The 20,432-nt window shown below is 34.7% G+C and overlaps 1 protein-coding gene, 1 long non-coding RNA gene and 1 other non-coding gene across 3 annotated transcripts; all 3 read left to right on the top strand.

The window, feature by feature from the left end:
• The first annotated feature begins 799 nt into the window (after positions 1 to 799).
• Positions 800 to 1,902, top strand: LOC119076626. Its single transcript, XM_037183492.1, has 2 exons — positions 800 to 1,247; positions 1,328 to 1,902. Exons 1-2 carry the CDS (start codon positions 895 to 897, stop codon positions 1,830 to 1,832), a joined length of 858 nt encoding a protein of 285 aa, XP_037039387.1. The 5' UTR covers positions 800 to 894; the 3' UTR covers positions 1,833 to 1,902.
• A 1,751-nt stretch (positions 1,903 to 3,653) lies between these two features.
• On the top strand, positions 3,654 to 3,735 carry Trnas-gcu. Its single transcript has one exon. It is a non-coding gene; the product is annotated as a tRNA-Ser (tRNA).
• Positions 3,736 to 5,502: 1,767 nt separating this feature from the next.
• Positions 5,503 to 6,100, top strand: LOC119076629. The gene is made up of 3 exons (XR_005087664.1): positions 5,503 to 5,691; positions 5,765 to 5,875; positions 5,943 to 6,100. It is a non-coding gene; the product is annotated as an uncharacterized LOC119076629 (long non-coding RNA).
• The last annotated feature ends 14,332 nt before the right edge of the window (positions 6,101 to 20,432 follow it).

Below are 20,432 nucleotides of genomic sequence, written 5' to 3'. Positions count from 1 at the left end.
ATTTGGACGATACAGGGTGGATCACAATGTTTGTGAAAGCCAGAAGATGATGAAGAAATGTGAGCATGTTAATATCCAAATTGTGATTGCCCGTCCTGAGAACTTAGTCCGAGGCTTAGTCTATTACAAAATGAGATTAGTAGTGTCATTCTTGAATCTTTAAGCATCTAAGATAAGAACTATCAAAGCAAATTTATGCGGAAACATTGCATGAATGTGTGTAGTGTGTATGAAGTAACTTACATTCTAAGAAAGCGCTAGAAATAATCACATAATGTACAAATATTTGAAAATAATTAAAACTCGGCATTTCTCAATTTTCTCTTTCTCTTCGTTTTGTGTTGTGCTTTTTATCTACGGTATATTGTATCAATGGTTCATAAGTCGAAGTTCTAGGGAACGATACTTAAGCATCAGTGATAGATGAAATCCTAGGAAATAACCTGGACCCATCTCAATAATCCTAAAAGTCCAGACATTACCATATGCAATTCATGCGAAAAAATCTTTGAAATGTCAGGGATCTCTTCAATGAACTATACGGAACAAAAAATTTCCAGTAAGAGCCGCTGACGATGTAGGTATGGTAAAAGTAAGATATAGTCTAGATTAACAGAAATTACCATGAAAACGTCGAAACCGCCCCAACTTTTTCGTTAGGTAACATCGCCTCAATAATGGATAATTTAATTTTTTGGGTTGATTTACTGTTACAAAGGCAGTCGGTTATTGCAGTAAGAACATTCATCAAGAAAAAAAAAATGAATCGAGTTGGCTAGAATGAATATTATAGTGAAAAATATTCAGTCAATCCTGAAATTGAAACGTTTTACAGTCACAAATTGATTTTCCTGAAAATTTTATTTTTGTAATTTTTTAAATAAATTTTTCTAAATGTTTAATCATTCAATTATACTCGATGAAGACACCATCAGAGTGCGTAACGGGCACTGTGTAATGGATGCTATAGCATCCCAAAACAATCAAATTACGGAAGACGAATTATTTGACCAATTCATTACGTCGACGGATGCGTCACGCGACATTATCGAAGATGAATTGAGACAAATATTACATAATGGCATGGTTGGTGGATTTATAGTAAAAACTGGCAACAAATATGCAATCCCGACACTTCAAAATACGTATGCAACTGATTGTGACGATGGCGAAGGCGACGATAGTAAAGATGACGTAAGGGAAGGTGACGGGAAGCAATATGCGATCACCATCTCAAGTCCTGACAGGTATACGACATAGACTCGCAAAAAGTAGATTCGTTGTTTGTTCGCATACACTTACACGGCTTACATAAATGTGTCGATAGGTCTGAAGTAACAGTGAAAGTAGAACCAGGCACTTCGCCGAGCAGGGCTTCAAGGAAACGGGCAGCAACAGGTCCATCGCCTCACGAGCCCTGTTTAAAAAGAGGAAGGGATGCACCTTGCCCAGAGGCAGTTGAATTATCGATTAAGCTTCGAGATGGTGATTACAAATTCGAAAAATCCAAAAGAATGGAAAAGTACATACCGAAGCTGTTTTCGATTGACGAAAAAAGCGACGTCAAACGTTTTGCAAGAAGGCCAACATTTGTCGAGGGCAGACATTGTGCACCAGATTATGATATTGTAGATGAAGAAGAAGAAGACGAAGAAGAAGCTGAAGAAGATGAAAGTGGACCTGGATTTGAAGAGAAACATGGAGATGATCATGATGATGATGATCCTTCAGCGTGCAAAACTGGACCGGCTACACGAAAGTCTACACGAAAAATAATACCTGCTAAGGGTAAATGTGGTGGCAGGGCAGATCCCCATAAATGTTCATTTTGAGACCGTCTCTAGTCAACAGTTGTTGTTCGTCGTCAATATCAAAATTTATGAAATAAAAATTTCTGATCAATAAGTTCGTTCGTGGATTACTTAGGATGTCCCTTCCACATTAATTTAAAATCGGTAACTTTTCGAAAATTTGTTTGGATGTCACACAATATCGTAGTTACGGTACACACGGTGCATTAGTTTGAGATGATATTTGAAATATACCCGTACATCCGTAGCACTAGTGCGTCCTTATCCAACTCCGTCCGTCACTATTTGGCTTGAGGCTTGCGTAGCCCTAGAGAAAAACTTGAAACTTTTTAACTTTTACATAAAGTATTCATCTCAGAAAATACAAATAAAGCACTCATATGGAAAATCACTCATGGCAATAAAGCTGCAGGCGTCAGTCAAAGATCCAGAGTTCAATTTATATTTTTATAATACCATGACGTCCTCTAGTATAACAAAAGTTTGCAAAATCGGCTCGACTTAGAGTTCGATTTCTTTACAAATAAAACAAAAATTAGGAAAATCGGATGAAATTTTTCGAGATATATGCAAAATACACTTAGGGCCGAGTAGCGGTCTCAGTCCAAGGACCCAAATTTAAAATAAATTTTCAACCAAATTCTATTCGGTGTTCATTTACCTCTCAAATGGAACCAAAATTATCAAAATCGGATGAAATTTACTTGATTTATGTGCAGAAAACACTTAGGGCCCTAGTAGCGACCTCAGTCCAGAGAGCCAAATTTAAAACTTATTTAATGAAGTTTTATTCGGTATTCATTTACCTCTCATATAAAATAAAAATTAGGAAAATCGGATGAAATTTACTTGAGTTATATGCAAAATACACTTAGGGCCGAGTAACGGCCTCAGTCCAATGATCCGAGATTGAAACGTTTTTAACCAGATCCGATTCGGTATTTATTTACCTCTCAAATAAAAGAAGAACTAGTAAAATCTGCGAAAATTAACTGGATCTATACGCAGAAAACACTTAGGGCCTAGTAGCGGCCTCAATCAATGACTCAAGATTAAAACGTTCTGAGCTACATTTATTCAGTAGTCATATCTCTCAAAACAAGAATTAGCAAAATCGGCTAAAATTTGCACGATTTATATGCAAGAACAACTTTGGTCTGAGTAGACTACCATTCTAAGGGCCCTAAGTCACCACCCAGTGACCTGAATTAAAAAAAACTTTTTTTTCTGATTTTCTATCCTCAATACCTATCATTTGCAGTTTCATTTACACGTTTAACATTTATATTGCAATAGATATACTCGAAAAACCTTACAACCTTAGGCGGTCCTAGACCAGGAAGAACCGACCCAAATATGTCCAAATTCGAACTTAATCACACAATTATGATTCACCTTTCAAGCGAAAAAAAAAAAAAATCAAATTCAGTTGAGAATTTCTCGAGTTATAATTCGCGGACCAAATTTTCTTTGCAGACCCACCATCTATGACCAGTGACTATAGCCAAATGATTTGCCCTTACTTCGAACTAGCAGAATGTTTAACAAATGCCATATCAAGTCGTATGGCGCTAAAAACCTTCTTTTACACGAGCACTCATTGAGAACCTGAAACTCGACCTGAACGACTTTAATATAGAAATTCTTCCATACAGTAAGCAAATTAAAGCTGAATAAACAAGAAACATCATGTTAGTTGCCAGTAAACTAAGAGAATTTTTGTATATTTTTCTGATTGGTTCAGTCCGCTTGTATTGCGCTCAAAACAGTGTATCATGGTTGTGTTTTGTAATTTCGATAGATTATTTCTATATAACTCAGAAATAATGCACGACGAAACATGACGAGGTGGCCGAGTGGTTAAGGCGTTGGACTGCTAATCCAATGTGCTCTGCACGCGTGAGTTCGAATCTCATCCTCGTCGGATTTTTTTTTATTTTGTTTTTGTTTTTTTTTTATTTCAAATTGAATTTAGTTATTTGTTTATTACTGATAAAAATGTTCGCTCGTAAAGTACCTGTAATACATTCATGAATTTCGTTCGGTATGGCAAGTGATAATCTTTGCATGTAAAAATTTCTTGATCTTGTATCGTCAGAAGTTTCAATTAATTTTTTTATCGATCACGGCAATCGCATCAGGGTCCAGGGCCTATTTTTATGATTTTTTTTTAAATTGTTATTTCGAGATTTTTGCAGAATTTTTTTAAAATTACATAATTTTTAGAAATAAAATGTCCAAAAAGGAGAACACGACCCTTGGTCTTTGAAGGGTTTTTGATACCGTCTACTCGTTTTCGTTTTTTTTTTAACAGACCCTTGGTTCCAGCTTAGACATGACATTGATGGTAGATAATGCCTCTTAGATAATTGTAATCAGTTCAATGTATGAGATTTAGTTTTAATCTTTTAAGAGTGTATCATGGAGCGTTCATTAGTTTCCAATTCGATTCTGCTCTATTGCCAGTCCTCTTTATTAGAGATCAGAAAATTAGAGACTATTATTTAGAGACTATTTGCCACTCCGGTGGCAAGAAGTAAATTATTTTTAATTATTTTTATATATTGATGTATGTCATCCGTCACAGACGTATTCTGATGTAAATGAATCATCTTTTTGAGAAATTAATTAATTTTTTTCGTACGTGTTCGTTGTCAGTCAACGGAAAATTGTCAGAAATTTTTGGTAAATATTCAAAACATTTGATGTCGAATACAATATTTAAGACGAGGGGTAAACATTGTCATATGTGGGTCTTCATCCTGCTCTAGGACGGGAGACATATATTCCAGATAACAAATTTCTAGACACTGACTTCTATGTGTGTCACATAAAAAATAATCGTGACAATAACTAGGCGAAGCCGAGGTCAATAAACACACGAAATAGTTATTTATGCGACCGAGGGATAATAGTATTTTACATGACTAGGGATAAAGAGATGAAAAGTAGAGTTTTCGTGTGAATTTTGTTGATCCGAGGCGAAGCCGAGGTCAATAAACACACGAAAACGAGACTTTTCACTTTTTATCCCGAGTTATGTAATGGATTTTACATGCTGAGGGCGTCGAAAGACGTGCCTCACACATGAAAAGTACGGTTTTCGACGCATGTAGCATGTAAATGCTTTTTTCGTGAGTCAAAAAAGCATTTATCACCGAGTTGCATACAACGTTTTGAGAAACTTTTACTCGTAGTTACGTAATGTATTTTACTTGCTACATGCGTAGAAAACCGTACTTTTCATGTTTCGAGCACTACTTTCGACGCCCTCAGCTTGTTGATTCCATTACATAACTCGGGATAAAAAATTAAAGTCTCGTTTTCGTGTGTTTATTGAGCTTGACTACGCCTCGGATCAACAAAATTCACAGAAAAACTCTACTTTGCATCCATTTATCGCTAGTCATGTAATAGTATGAAACGTATGTACCTGCGGCGGACTTTTGAGCTTAAAGTAAATTTACATTTCATCCTAAGGGTTGTAATAAGCCACTTTCGACCCTAGGGAAAACAAGAGTATGTAAAATGCAATCAATTACAGTAGTGATTATTTAGGTCTGCGGTGACCTTTTTTTTAGAACATTGACGAACCCCCGGCTTAACAAAGGTCTTGTAGTGGAAAAGTATCAGATCAATGTCATCAGTAAACAAAATATTTTGCCTAGATGAGGACAACACAGCTGTGTATACTTTTGCTTGAACTACTTAAGCCTTCGCACACACGGAATTGAGTAAAGTCACGCCAGAAAGTTATTAGTAACACCAATAATCTCATCTGAACACGATGTTAAAAATTGTCATGTTAAATATAGTCATTGTGACGATTCTAGTGATTGTCAATAATGTACACGCAGATTGCGGTTTAACTGGAGCATTTGTAAGCTTATCTTATCGTAAATTTTTACGAAAAGTGAATTTATGACTCAAAACTTTTATTTTTATTCCAATAGTGTGGTAGAGGTCTCAACAGAGTAGACTGTTGTGACGGCTACTTTTGTGATATTGCTCCGAACGATGCTAATGCTCTTTGCACTCCAAATTGTGGAACAACTGATGCATATGTAAGTGAAATAATGTGATTTGATGGATTTGGTTTAAGCTAATTGTTAAATTTTTGACTATCATCAGTGTGGACTGGGTGTGAACAGTGTGGCTTGCTGCGAGGGTTTTTATTGCGATGTGGCACCAAATGATGAGTACGCTCGTTGTACTCCAAATAAAATTAAAAAGAATGTTTTTATCAACAAAAAATGAATAAATTTATTTGCAATCGTTTAAAATCTAAATTGTGAAAATTTTGAACTCTTTAGGAATGAATCTGAATAGATCCATTCTCAACCGAGATCCAATGCAGATCAAATCGGGTAAATGGGTAATCATCTCTTATCGAAAGCGACGACATAAACGAGAGGTGTTTACATGCTATAGTGTCCTTTTATCCAGTAAAATCTATGTTGAAACTAATGAAGTAAAAGATTTTGGAGACCACACTCGGCAATACTTTAGACAGACGCAGTAACAGAATTAACAGTCATTGTGAAATGAAAGACTTTTATGCCCAAACGATGATATTGAATCAACAAAACATTTGAAATTTGGTTGGGTCACAAGATTTAATGTCGCACACACGTCACTAAAATTCTTAGACAAAAGTTTTACATCTCCTGAATCATTCGAATTCTAATGTCTCCGTTTTCGTGATCAACTGAGATCTATCGTAGCCCATCCTCTCGCTGAGGGGGACGGTAAAACCTAAGGAACTGAACTTGAGTATTTACTCTGGATATTCATAAAAACCAAGTCTGTGAACATTGGGAAGTTCACGCAGATTATAGGTACGTAGGTGACACACCACTTTTCATACCAATTGGATTTTGGTGTATTTCTCTCTATGTGAATGGTGTGTTCCCACGTATCTAATGAAACTCTAACGCTGACACACAGTGGCGCCTCAACCTCAAGGAAAGGAGGAGAAATGTTTTGAACCAGCCATTCTTACTCAAGGTTACCAGAAACTAGAAGTGATAGCAAGCGTTAAAGTAACTACATTCATTCAGAAATTTTCTCCGCCTTTCGCTGCGGTCCAGTTGTCATGCCGGTGTGTGATGTTCGTTATTCACATTAGTAGTTCAACGAGCGTGAAGTATTCAGCCTTAAATAACCTTAATCGTGAAATAAACGTGAAATTCTAAATTCTTTAAACGGCGACAGTTTGGCCTTTCTAGCGCTGTTTGATAATCAACGTTTGAACAGATTTCATCCAAACCACTTACGTTTCTTGATGAGTGACCTCTTCTTTATTTGAACGGTTCTCATGATCGTTTTATTAATAACATCTAAACACAGCAAATAAAACTGTTTCGTCTTGACGATGGAAGGCCAGAAAAAAAAAGAGTTTTTTTTTCTTCTCTTTTCCGTGGCTCTTTATACTACACATTTACATACAATGCAGTTTTAATTCAACTTTAAAATCTGATTATATATTTTTAGAGGAAGGTATGTAGGTCTGCATTTGCGGCGGTATAAAAGTAAAGTAAGAAGAAAAATAAAATTCTCCTCTCTGTACACAAAACAACCAAATGGTGAAAAAAAAAAGTTAAAAGAAATGAAAAATGTGTGCGCGCATCAAAGCTTTTAAAGCCGTGAGGAGGAATTATATCATATTGTAAAAGTTAACGTGAACGCAAACAATACCGAAAAAACAACAAACCGTATAATCCTTTGTCAGTTATTATTGCTACTGTTAGGCGGCGGTACGGTTACAACAGCGGGGTTATTATTGGTGGTATTAATAATTTTCTTGAAATTTTATTGCAATTGTATAGATCCTCAACGAGCGTTATTCAGCCGTTCTTGCGTATAAATTAAGCGAAAAAAACGAGAGATTTTTTTAGATTTATGATGATAAGCAAAAATTTTTATGTTTTGATTATAATCCGAGTTGTAAAAAGAGGAGATATTGGATTTCAATTCAAAGAAAAATATCAGATGAATACCCGCTCAGCCAATACACGGCATTAATCGGTAGCTGTAACTACACAATTTTGGTTGCGTTATAAAACATAAAAATGTCATTTTTTTCCCAGGTAAAGTTCAATTAATCTTCTGCCTTTTTCATATTAATCGATTATATGACTGTGGAGTGTTGCACTTCGTGGTGTGTCGTAAAAAAATTACAGAAAATTTTTGCGAAAGATTTCTTTCAATTTCGTTTTTAGGGCTTTTGAATATGGAATTACTGGTGCTGAGAATTTATTATGTTTCATTTTTATTACAATTCCATAAAATGTTGCGTTACCTAATTTGTGTTGCGAAAAATTTGTGTATTTTCATTCTGAGAACGATGAAATTTTTGCTTGGTTACCTAAGTATTGCATTCCAATGCAGCATGGTCTTTCAGGACACGAAAGTTTTTTTTTTTTAATTAACAAACTATCAGCAGGTCGTACTATACGTCCATGTATCGCTTCCCAATTTCTCTTCGTGCACAACAGTAACTTACATTCTTAAATATGGTACTGTCTTTCTGAGATTTCACTGCCTCTGGCTGTATTATCAGAAAATGGTAAATCGGCTATAGAGCTCCAAAAAATCGAAAAAAAAAATTAAATCACCAAGGCGACGATAATCACCTGGACGACCTCCCCAACAAAGTACAGGATCAATCGGATACAAATTTACACACAATCTGTTTATCTGTTTGTTTAGAGACCTCAATAACAACCTTTTACTACCACTCATTTCACAAGTTCAGTCTGAGACAGACACCAAACACTGCAACTACCCAAATTATGAAGCTTGGAGTGAAAATTACGACGTTACCAATATAGAACAATCGCCAATTCCATGTGGATCGTTTTGATGGAAGGCTAGTATGTAACCACTGAGCCATCAGATCAATACCTTTACCTTTCACATACGGTCAGATGTTTTACTATCGGATCTATTACTTCATTTGATCTAAATATTTTCAATTGGCTGTCTCCAAAATCTTTTACTTCGATTTTCTGAGCATGCGTTTTACTCTATATAGGACAGCATTGGTCTCTTGCAGTCGTAATCGATAACAGATGATAACCGTCCTTACGTTTGTCATTAATATTTTTACGAGCGTTTGCCAATATGTTCGATTTTCTCGTAGCTTTCGGCCTAACAATAATGTCTTCTTAAAATATATAAGCGATATTGTGCCGGTTGGTTCGCAATATTTCATTTCGCAATCATTCAACAAAAGCCAATAAAGCAAAAAAAAAGATTTTTTTTCTTTTGCATTCCAACTCAGATAATGCTTCAGTTTTGATATTGAAGAATATGATGTCTGACATTAAGCCTCCGGATGAAATATAATAATTTATTGATATGCTGATGCTGATGCTTTATTAATAGCAGTCATATAATTCACATAAACTTAGCATTAATTCAACTTGTCGCATTGATTGCTTCCATATAGCATTTCGTTTCGTTTTTTTTTTAATATGGAAAAAGTTGATTTTATTATTATTCTTTTATAAATCGTCAAAATTTAAATATTAAACCAATAAAATAAAATATTTTCTGGTCGGCCGCAGGGATGTTTAGCTATGCAAACAGAGGTTGGAAACAACTTAATTTGCCTTGAAGTTATTATTACAATTTTTTTTTGTATTAAAATCACAAAACTTGATGTACCATTATATAGCTGGAACTAAACCAGAATCGCTTCTCTCGTTGCTTTTTTTCTTAAATAATAAATGCACTACAATTTATTACAGAAGTGCACAATAATCGCTTTCGATGACCATAGGGTATAGTCATACAATATCATTAATCCATTTTTCGATACGAGATATGCACAATTTTCTACTGTAAAATTTATATTAACATTTTACTGCTAAAGGGTTGCTTAATTACAGACGGCAACGAAATGAGATATTAAAATGCTATGCACAACATTTTACTAGGAAAGTTGATATGGCCGATCCATTGGTGAGACCTTCGATACATTTTTTTTACCACGTAAGCATCGAATATAAATTATATAAACCCCCGCTAATTAAATTGTCTCAATCACAAAGCTCTTTGAATTATATATGACAAAACAAAAATTTGCATCTTAAACTTTCAACTACTTACTCCTCCGCTCTGCAACAACAAATTAAGATCTCACTAGCGACAATACACTTCTCTCTCCAAATGATAAAACTTAACGAAGATTCTGAATGAAATTCTCTCGCCGTTCAATATTTTAGTGTTTTAAAATGAGCCATAACTCTCGTCTATATATGATCAATTCAGTTAGATCAATGACTTGAGTTGAGAAGACGACTTTTTTGTCTTCTTTCTTTAAAAATCGAAATTTTTAGAATTCGTAAAACAATTTTCATAAGAATTTGATGTTATATACGTTCCGTGTCATTTTTGGTTGATAAATATTTGAAATGGAAATGTAATGATGGCGAAATGCCATCTCAACTGGAACAAGAGTGTGCAAAGTCTACATTTGAAGGATAAAAATTTCGATGAAGATTCTTTAAGGTGAAACTGTAAAAAAATGCATCAACGAGTCTGACATAAAATCGACTTACTGTAGATAGCCATCAAACACGGTCATGCCTCCATTTCAGAGCAAAAAAAATGTTATATTTTTTCGAAAATGTTTTTTTGTTAAGTTGAAATTTGTAATTTTCGTAGCTTTCTCAGAATGTTTTCAGAGGTCATAATCAGTTCGCGCTATTTTTCCTTTCATAAATAATTTTGGATTGTAACGTTTACGGATTGATTAGAAAATATGAGAACTAACACAAATTTGAGGATTAGTTGAGGATTAAATATTCCAATTAATTCCAATTTCATCTGTTAGAAAATCTAGCTCTTCATTGCATAAAAAGAGTTAATTCGTTAAACCTTCGACCAGCCTGCATGGATATATGTAGTTTATGCGTTCTCCAATTTCAATATTATCTAAGGCCTTTTTGAATTTTTGTACTTTGCTGAGAAAAATGAAGTGCTAGATAAATAACTCTTTAGGAACTGTGGGATAGTCGATGAAAGAATTCCTTTCCGAACCGTTGAAAATCGTTTTTCTCGAATAAATCTAGTAAAAAGAAGCCTGTCATTGTTTGTGAACACTAAAATGGTGGGTTAGATTGGATGCTGCGTCGGTAATTAATTACGTGAGGTAACAATTGTGTTTTCTGAGCTTTGGTGATTGTTCTTCGACAAGTGTATCATGAACACTATACACTTGTCGAAAACAGTTACCGAAGCATGTTGCTCAAAACATATAAGTGAGAATAAGCATTTAATGTATTGGTATTTACCATAATTAGCTGAAGTTTACCGAAAATTTACCGAATTATTTTTTGATAAATTAGGTAAAACTTGGTAAGTTTCAGTAAATTATAGGAAACTTTGTAAATGAATCCTGGTTCTGATTTATTTCCTATTCCATGCAAAAGTTGTAATGGATTTCGCAGGGAGTAAACCGCTACATAATGGTCAACTTTCACATGAGGCAGGCAATAGTAGATTACTATAACTGAGAAGTAACTAGTTATCTCGTATCACGGTGAGTAAAAGTACCTCGGGCTGCCGCCCTCGGATACTTTTACTCACCTGTATACGCGATAACTCGTTACTTCCCAGTTATAGTATGCTATTTTACCTTACAAGGTTGGTAAAGGCTTTGCCCTAGGGCAGTTATGGCCTTTTTACTTTCCTGATAAGGTAATAGTATATTACTTCCGAGGTTCCAAGTTGTGTATTTGATAAGTGGGGTGTTACAGCCCGACCCGAAGGGGAGGGCTGTATTCCCCACTTGTCAAATAACAACTTGGAACCTCGTAAGTACAATGCTTTACGTGATTAGGCAATGTAAATGAAAATTAAACAGGCCGTAACACGTAAAGTTATTAGTTGTGATGTTCTAACGTATCCAAAAGTCTTTAACCATGTTGGTGCAGGGAGATAAGAAGAGAAAAAAAATCATTTTTCAAAAAACCCACAGATATCATACCAGCAATGTTGAGGAAAGCTAGTGGTAGGGTGTGATAACATAAAATTTATAGCGTATCTTAACGTAATAGTTGGGACAATTTTAGTGACACATTTTCCTAAAATTTCCAACATTTTCCAGATTTTCCGAAAATATGTTTCGGGAAAAATAATGAGAAAAGAATGGGGAAATGTTGGAGGGACTAAAGTCTTTTGTTGAGATAGTTTCTTTCAAAACTGAATGGAAAAGTTGTAAGACCGTTAAACTGTCGTTCATTCGAAATGCTATTAAATATCTTTTTTTTTTCAATTTCACTTTATTATCGTCACTTTTTCTTAGTGTGGAATACAATCATCTTAAAAAGGCATTTTGAGTGTTGGTAATTCTACTTTCTTTGATTTTGATTTTGAATATGATTAGCTGTCTGCCCTTGGCCTATGTCGTACATCACACGGTATTCCAGTACATAGATTACGTCTGTTTTCACTTTTATTTTATTGTTGTTAAACAGAAGGTTTCAAGGAAATTAATCTTCCAACACCGTTTCCCTATTGACGGAAATATTTTTCAGATATTAGTTAAACTCAACAAAATATCCATGTCACTTTGTGGGCAGAAGTTAATACTCTGCGATGCAATCACTGCAAGGGTTAAGCCATAAACATCGCTTTCAATGTGATATTTTGCATCATATTCCATGTCTCAATAAACTAGCAAATCGAATAACACAACAGATCGTTTCCGAACCAAATCTATGACTGCTTGTTTCGAGACACTTAAACCATTAATTTTCCATCGAAACGTTAATCAATGACTAATAAAACTTTGCTCATTCCGTGAATAACACTGAACATTTATCCACATTTGGTGTGATTGCGAAAAAAAAGGTCGCCGGGGTCAGGCAATTTCATTCGTGTGTGTGTGGGTCTAAGCAACAAAAGTCGAATTCGTTTTCGACCATTTCTTTGATTTGATGTAGGATTTTGAACATTTAAAAATAAAAAATTTCACGAGCGAACGGAATATCAACCGCAATTTGATATGCAATTTATAAAATATATATCGTCTCTCTCGGTGCAGGCTACAATATAAAAACAAAATTTTATTTTTCCGATGCAACAAAACGTTGGTTGGTTTGTTTTTCCATGGTTCGCGCAGAACTTGAGATGAACGAATCAACTTTATGTAGATTCGTATAAATTATTGGTTTTATTTTCCATTATGAAATTATGAGAAATCATTAATGATATACCTTTTATGCTGTGATGGTCTGTGACATTTTATGCCTTTTAATTGGTACATTTACAAAGATCGTAAATTGCGAACCGATTTTTTCTGCTTCGATTTTTCTTTTTTAAATTTTATATCCAGACATATTTTACGAAACGTTAATTCGTATCGCAATTCTATTTGCCCGTTGGGTGTTTGATTTATCAGATATTATTTTAGTTGCACTGCCAATGATGCCACTTCAACATATTATTTCGAACGAATATTTTATTGATTTTCTCCTTCAGCAGGTCTATATTTTAGCGTTGTAATTACATTACAGGCGCAAGTCGCTGTGAATCAATAACATATCTAGTTTGATCGGATAACATATGACCGTACGCGAAACGCAATGCATTTTATATAAATTACCAAACGATTTAACTCATTTTTTTACGTCTCTTCTCTCTGGTGAATAAAATTAAATCGACATGACGATGTTACGGTTTTTAAATTAAACTAAAAAAAAATTCCTCAATATGCAAATCAGTAAATGTGTCTTTCGTATCAAACATGAAACGATTAACACAAATTCTATTTAATTGCCGTTCATGTAATTTACGTGCGTTTAAAGTAAAAAAAAATCCCTTCAAGTTAACCAGTTTTAGGATCAAGAAGCGACACCATGTTACAATTTTATTTTATTTTTTTCCTTTTCGTTGTTCTGTTGGAATTACAATTTAAAATTTTACATTCACCTGTGACACCTTTAATGGTGGCATTTTAATCAAATTAGATTGGAAAGTGCGCGGGACCACCGAAGCGTTTTAACCTTACACATATTCACCGAATAGTTTACGATGCCATTACATGAAATAATTACATAGAATTCTGTGTGTGGGCATAATGTTTCCAGAAATCTATAAGTAACTGTGTGGAAAGCACAGCTCGTAAATAAAAGCAGAAATTCATCGGAAATTTAATTGAATACATTTTGTAATGATTTAGCAACAGATTTCAGTTCACAAAGATTGGGATGTCTCAGGGTCTGGGCTGAGATTTCGAGTGGAAAAATATCGTGATCTGGGAGTTTCAATTTCTTCTCAGAAAATGAAGAGATTGATAATTGGAAGCAATAAGTTTGTCCAATATTCGATTCAAATATCGGAAGGATGTGGTGCAAAAAGTGCTGATAATAAATAATAAGGAAGCGGGTAGCACCGGAGAGAACGAGGATGTCGGTTGATGTTTATCTTAGATGGATTTTGGTTTTGGACCATTTTGAAAATTATTAAGAATTTCTCGAAAATAATATCCCTGGAGAGGCATTACGGCGTCAGTTCTCTTTTCTCTATTCAATCAAAACTCTACTGATAGAGAACGATTCACTCTTTCACTGAAAGATGTCGCTGCAACAAAACCATTGTCAACAGAAAAATAATTAATTTTTTACTCGACGGATTTTAGTCAAATAAAATGCCATCGTGTAGCACATGACCTCAGGACTCTGGAACAGCAATTATTTTTAAATCGGTCCTATATCGGCTTGGCGATAAGAGTCTTAAGAAAGGATGTGATGAAACGGCAGCAGACCTTATCCTCAAGCCGATATGGGGCCGATTGAAAAGCTGATTACTGTTCCGGAGTCCTGAGATCATGTGATACACGATAGCATTTTATTTGACTAAAATCCGCCGAGCAAAAAATTAATTATTTTTCTGATGACATTGGTTTTGTTGCAGCGACATCTTACAATGAGATACTGAACCGTTCTATATCGGTAGATTTTTGATTGAATAGAGAAAAGAGAACTGATGTCGTAATCCCTCTCCTGGCTGGACACCGAAAAAAGGTTTTTTTTTACATTTTCACTACACCAATATACCCACTGAATGACTGGTATGACGTAATGAAAACACGATGAATTTGTGTGCAGATATCTAGCCTACATTTAGGCGAGATAACAAGCACTTGAAAGAATTTGCATACTTCGAGGCGTGGTTCGGAATTTATGTTAAGCTGGTGGTCCAAACTAACCTTCTTATTAACTGTGTGTTTCTAAGGAAACAGACAAATTATTAAGTAGGGAAAATAATCTGCTAGACAGTTTAAGTAGCACTTAGGACTTCGATGGTCCCATCTTGTTTTTCATCATTAAGTCAAATTTCTAAGAACCGTCCTGGTGTTGGAAACTTTTAGTAAGTACAAAAATATTGTGGGCTGTCCATGGCTTGTAGCTGATACCATTTCAATATGATGTTGCCTAAGCATTTGCATCTAGAAAATGTATAACTTAAATCAGATAGGATAGTACAACGTTGCGGAATACTGTGTCAACAACATATAGTAACAAAACCAAGAGGTCTGACCCGCCACAAGACGGGACCTTTGACTAATCGATGCTTATATTCACGGTGCGTGTAACATTCAACACAGCTATATGGCAACACAGTACGCTTTATTAAAGCTGTTCCGGACGATTGCAATTACTCATTTTAGAAAGTTCTAATATAATTTAGCATTTTGATTGATGTTTTCGACTATTCGTTTTTCAAATTTGCAATAAACATAAATCAATATACACCTTACAGAGAGCTGAAAGAAAAATATGGCCTGTCATAAATGATGACTTACTATTTGTTACAATGAAAATAGCAAGTTAGCGCAACAAGCAACAGTTTTCAGAGAATATGCTACATTCAATTACACATTTAAAATAAATATTAAATTATACAAAGTCCATTATATGTGGATACACAGAGTGCATAACAAGATAGAGTTCGTAAGACTTTAGACACACACAAAATGTAATACCTAAGTCGTTGGATCGCTGCTTTTGGAGATACAATTTTTTTCTCTTCATTATTTGATTACTCCCTGTGTTGAGGACAAAGTAATTTTTGAAATATTACGTTTTATGCATTTAAGTTTGAAATGTTAATCCAGGTAAATAAAGTCGCGTGGCGTGGGTGAATCCTACGCAAAAACATTTGTTTTAAAACGTACAAAGTAATTTTTAATTGAAACAAAATATACACAAAGTGCATGCATTTTAATAATGATGGATGTTTAGTAAAAGGAGGGTACGAAAGCTGTGCATTCATAAAAATCCGCAACGTTTAACATTTTATTGCTTTAAGTAGGCACACGACACAACAACTCAATAATAACGTTCAGTGGTTTTGATTCGTCCGTTGTGCATTACTCAATTGAATTGCAAGTGTGAGAGTTCAATATAATCAACCGCAGACAGACTTGAACCGATTTCCATATTTTGACAAAATAAAGCTGATCGAATCGGAACAAACAGGTTAGTTTGACTGTTCAGACACATTAATGGAAGAACCATCATAGATGGTATGTCGCTTAGCGCAATACTGGCACAAGAAAATATTTCGGTAATGAAAAGGGTCTTAAAGTAAGCAGAAAAAATGGGTATCGTAATAGTAAACTAATGATCTTGTTCCAAGCCCGTCGTAGGTTGTTAAGGTAGATTTTTGTACCCATCGTGAACATCTTTCCTTCTTATGATGTGATGTAATGTGCTGAAATAAAAAGAAGTACTAGATTGAAACGTCACGTATATATGTACCAGATATTGCCGATTCTTCTAAATCGGTCGATTTATCATGAACATATCGTCGGCAACATGACTAAAGGGCATATCTCCGATATCTCAGGTTCTACTGAACCGATTTTGAAAAACTTTTTTTCCCTGAAAGGTAGTAAGAAGTTATGAATTTTGAGCTTTTAAAAAAAATCAGTGAAATCAGCATTTTTCGTCGTATTCTCTAAAGGCTTTTCAGTTTTTCCACAACAACTTCCGAGCCGTATGGCTGATTGATTTCATTTCGAGCTCAAAATTCATTAATTTTGACTACCTTTCAGGGAAAAATAAAGAAAAATCAAAATCGGCTCAAATGTCTCACAAATTTTGTTTAAAAAAAAACTGGTTTTTACAGTTTTTCGACAATATCTTCTGAACCATATGGTCGGTTGACTTTACGTCGGGCTCAAAATTCATAACTTTTCGCTGCCTTTCAACAAAAAAGAAGTTTATCAAAATCTGTTTAGTAGTTTCTGAGATATTGGAGATACGCCCTTTAGTTATGTTGCCGACGATATTCATTATTCATATAAAAATAATATGAAAATGAGTGCGTTTGTGTTTTTCTTTGCTGTTTTTGTCAATGAATATAAACCACCAAGGGTATGGTCTAATTTCACCTAGGAGGAAACAACGATTTTAAAAACGGATTCTAACTCGCCGATTTTCATATTCTTTTACATGCTTCATGCGTCGAAAACCGTACTTTTCATGTTTCAAGCACTACTTTTGACGCTTTCGCATGTAAAATCCATTACATAACTCCAATGAAAGTAAATAGATAGGTATGCCCAAAAGTTCAAATTTGTTCTAGCCGGAGCACATACGGATTTGCATGGCGCTACCTCAAACGAAGTCATTTCTAGTGCAAATTTCCACTAGAAATGAGGTCGTTTGAGGTGGTGCCATGCAAATCCGTATGTGCTCCGACTTGTATGGACTGGCCATACCTACTTATCTACTTTCATTGCATAACTCGGGATAAAAATGAAAAGTCTCGTTTTTGAAAAGAACCAGGTTAAGACAACTCTGAGTTGATCATGAAGGCGGTGACACACAAATTGAGTTCAGCGGCTTCGAAGTTTAATTATCTCAGTATTTCTTGGTACTGCATTACAACACGTAACATTTCTATCTTCACAAATATCTATTTTGGTTAGAAGTTACGAAACGAATGAATTTGGCAAAAACGAGTCTGTTCAAAGTTTGATGACTGTAAAATTAATTGCACATTTATTTTCGTATCCAGTACAAAGTCATACCGTCCTCTGTTCTGATCGATATTATATCGATCCAATTTGGACCACCCGAGTTTTGGATCGAGATCGACGGTACCTCATCGAAATTAAGTGCAATTAATGTGCTTTTAAAGACGAAAGATTATTGAATATGAACATGGAAAAGGTGTACTCAAAAATTATGTTATACAATGCGTTTCGGCTTGGCATTATGTACGAGAAATATTTTTTTTGGAAAAAGAAACATCCATTTCTGATCACTTCATAAAAATTTAAAACAGTTAGTCCCAGACGACGATTTTCACTTTATTAAATCAAATTAAGTAATTTAGATATTCTCAAGAGACGATGTTGATGCCCCGAAAGCGGTGGCCCATAAAAAAAATGAATAAACTCTCTAGGAAATTCGATTTTTAAGAAAATGTAATTATTGTGCTTCATGATGATTATTATCGGATTATTTACATGTAGAATTTCGAACAAATTTCATATTTTAGACAAAAATTTAGTTTACGCAACATTGAATTGTGTAGCTGTCTGTGCACTGAACAAATTTCGCATCTCTTCACATCGATCATGCAATTCAACAGGGACCTACATATTATCTGTTATCGACATAAGGTACAAGAAATTAGCGGTTAGCTGATGGCTAATGTGATCATTTGTGTAAGCTAATGAAGTAATAGATTATTCATTTGAGAATACCAAGGTCAAATGAAGTAATAGATTTCAATTACAATAAATTTGTGATATTAATATCGTTTATCAGCAAGTAGGTATTCACTAAAGGGTTCTTTTGCAAAACTGCAAAACCTATTTTCAAAACAATTCATCGACTCCCGTTTTCCATGTCATTAAGGAAAGAGAATCGAAAACATGTACCTTCAATTTTTTCCATGTACGTGATGGCCACGTGGGGTGTCAGGCAATTTCATTTTCTGTTTGGGTAAATTAGGTTTTCTTTGGGTTTAAAATCCGTTTATATTCAAATTTTCACATCTTTTCAACTGCTCACATTTGAATATATCGCACGTGTCGCTAGCCCTCACTTACAAATCTATCGAACCAATAAAATCAAAACAGACCAGTTTCTGGTATGATGTACAATTTTCAAGGCATCAACATTACTTAGTCATTTAAAACATATCCAGATTCGAAACGAAAGGTTCTGATCAAGAGAATTTATTATGCAAATCGATACTAATACTTTATGGTTCATCTCGAGGCTCTTCTGGTACGTCCAGCTTGATAGCTATTTAATGGCTTCATTTCGTTGCAATCAAGATTAAAACATTAAAGCCATTTTCGATGTGTTGTTTTTCAACAAACAAACAAAAAATCGTCATCGTCGCCGCAACATACTTAATCAGCCTCACACTACGCGTATAATTTTTCCATCGAAAATACTGAAAATACATTTTCGCTGAAGTGCTAATGCATATTTATCACGTTCCTCATGGGACACTATGGCAATATACGGCGATGGATGATTAATATGCGAATAAATCTTAGAATGGCAATGCTCATAAAAGCCATCAAGAAAGAAAATACAATTCAATATAAAACGTTTTTAAATGAAGTGATAAATATTCCCAAGAACGTATGACGATCAACATTTCACTGTTCTCATGGGGTTATCCTCTCCTTTTAATTTCTACTTATGGTAGCGCAAAGTAGGAAAATATTTGTCAAGGGTCACCACTCTCACACAAATTAATTTTAATTTTACACAAACGATGATGGGTTAGTGTGGTCTTTTCCTAAGAACCACCTGCAGTGTGATCATACGTGTACGTATATATTATGACATTCGTACGCATAAATGTTTGGATTGGAAGAAAGAAACAAGTCGCATGGGCACGATATGAAGTTAGAATTTGTTCACATAATTTGTTTTAATCGTAGAAGTAAATTTAGTTGGACAGATGTTCTAGCAAATGATTGATATGAGAATCAGTTGATAGTTTGAGTGCTAAGTATAGTTTTGTTATACTTGTTATCGGAAGAGAAGATATAAAAAAGCTATGATTTTCGATACATCTCAACCAATAAAGTAGTAGATTTTCTATAGATCGGATGAAAATATTTATATCCAAAGAAGAAGCAGACCTGATAATACTAAAGATATGCTTGCCTTCTGTTAAAAGGTAAAACACATTTGTTTTCGTTTGTTTAAATACTTCTATACTGCCAATAACAACTTTAGTCTGGACCACCACCAGCTTCACGTGACTTTCGCAAGCAATACTTTCTGAGTGAAGCTAGGAACTTCATTGATATCTCACCTAAATGTAGGCTAGATAGGGTAAATACTTTTCTGTTTTGATGTCCTGCTATCTATTTGCTCAGTTAGAATAAAAGTGTTTCAAGTCAGCTAGGCCGTATTTTTAATGTAGTTCTTATAAAATCCAAGTAGAATATATTGGTTTTCGAACGAGTCGCTTTGTGGTTACCTTGATATAAAAGCAAACAGCATTCTTAATTAACGTTGATCACGTATGGAGCAAGCATATATTAATGTAACAATAAGGCACGTTCCTTCACCTTCTGTTCCGTTGGCGTACAAAAGTGCTAATGGATTTGTTTAGTAA

This window comes from Bradysia coprophila, unplaced genomic scaffold, assembly GCF_014529535.1.
Source record: "Bradysia coprophila strain Holo2 unplaced genomic scaffold, BU_Bcop_v1 contig_232, whole genome shotgun sequence".
Lineage (NCBI taxonomy): Eukaryota > Metazoa > Arthropoda > Insecta > Diptera > Sciaridae > Bradysia > Bradysia coprophila.
The sequence above is the reverse complement of the archived record's forward strand: the minus strand, read 5'-3'. Positions and strand labels throughout refer to the sequence as shown.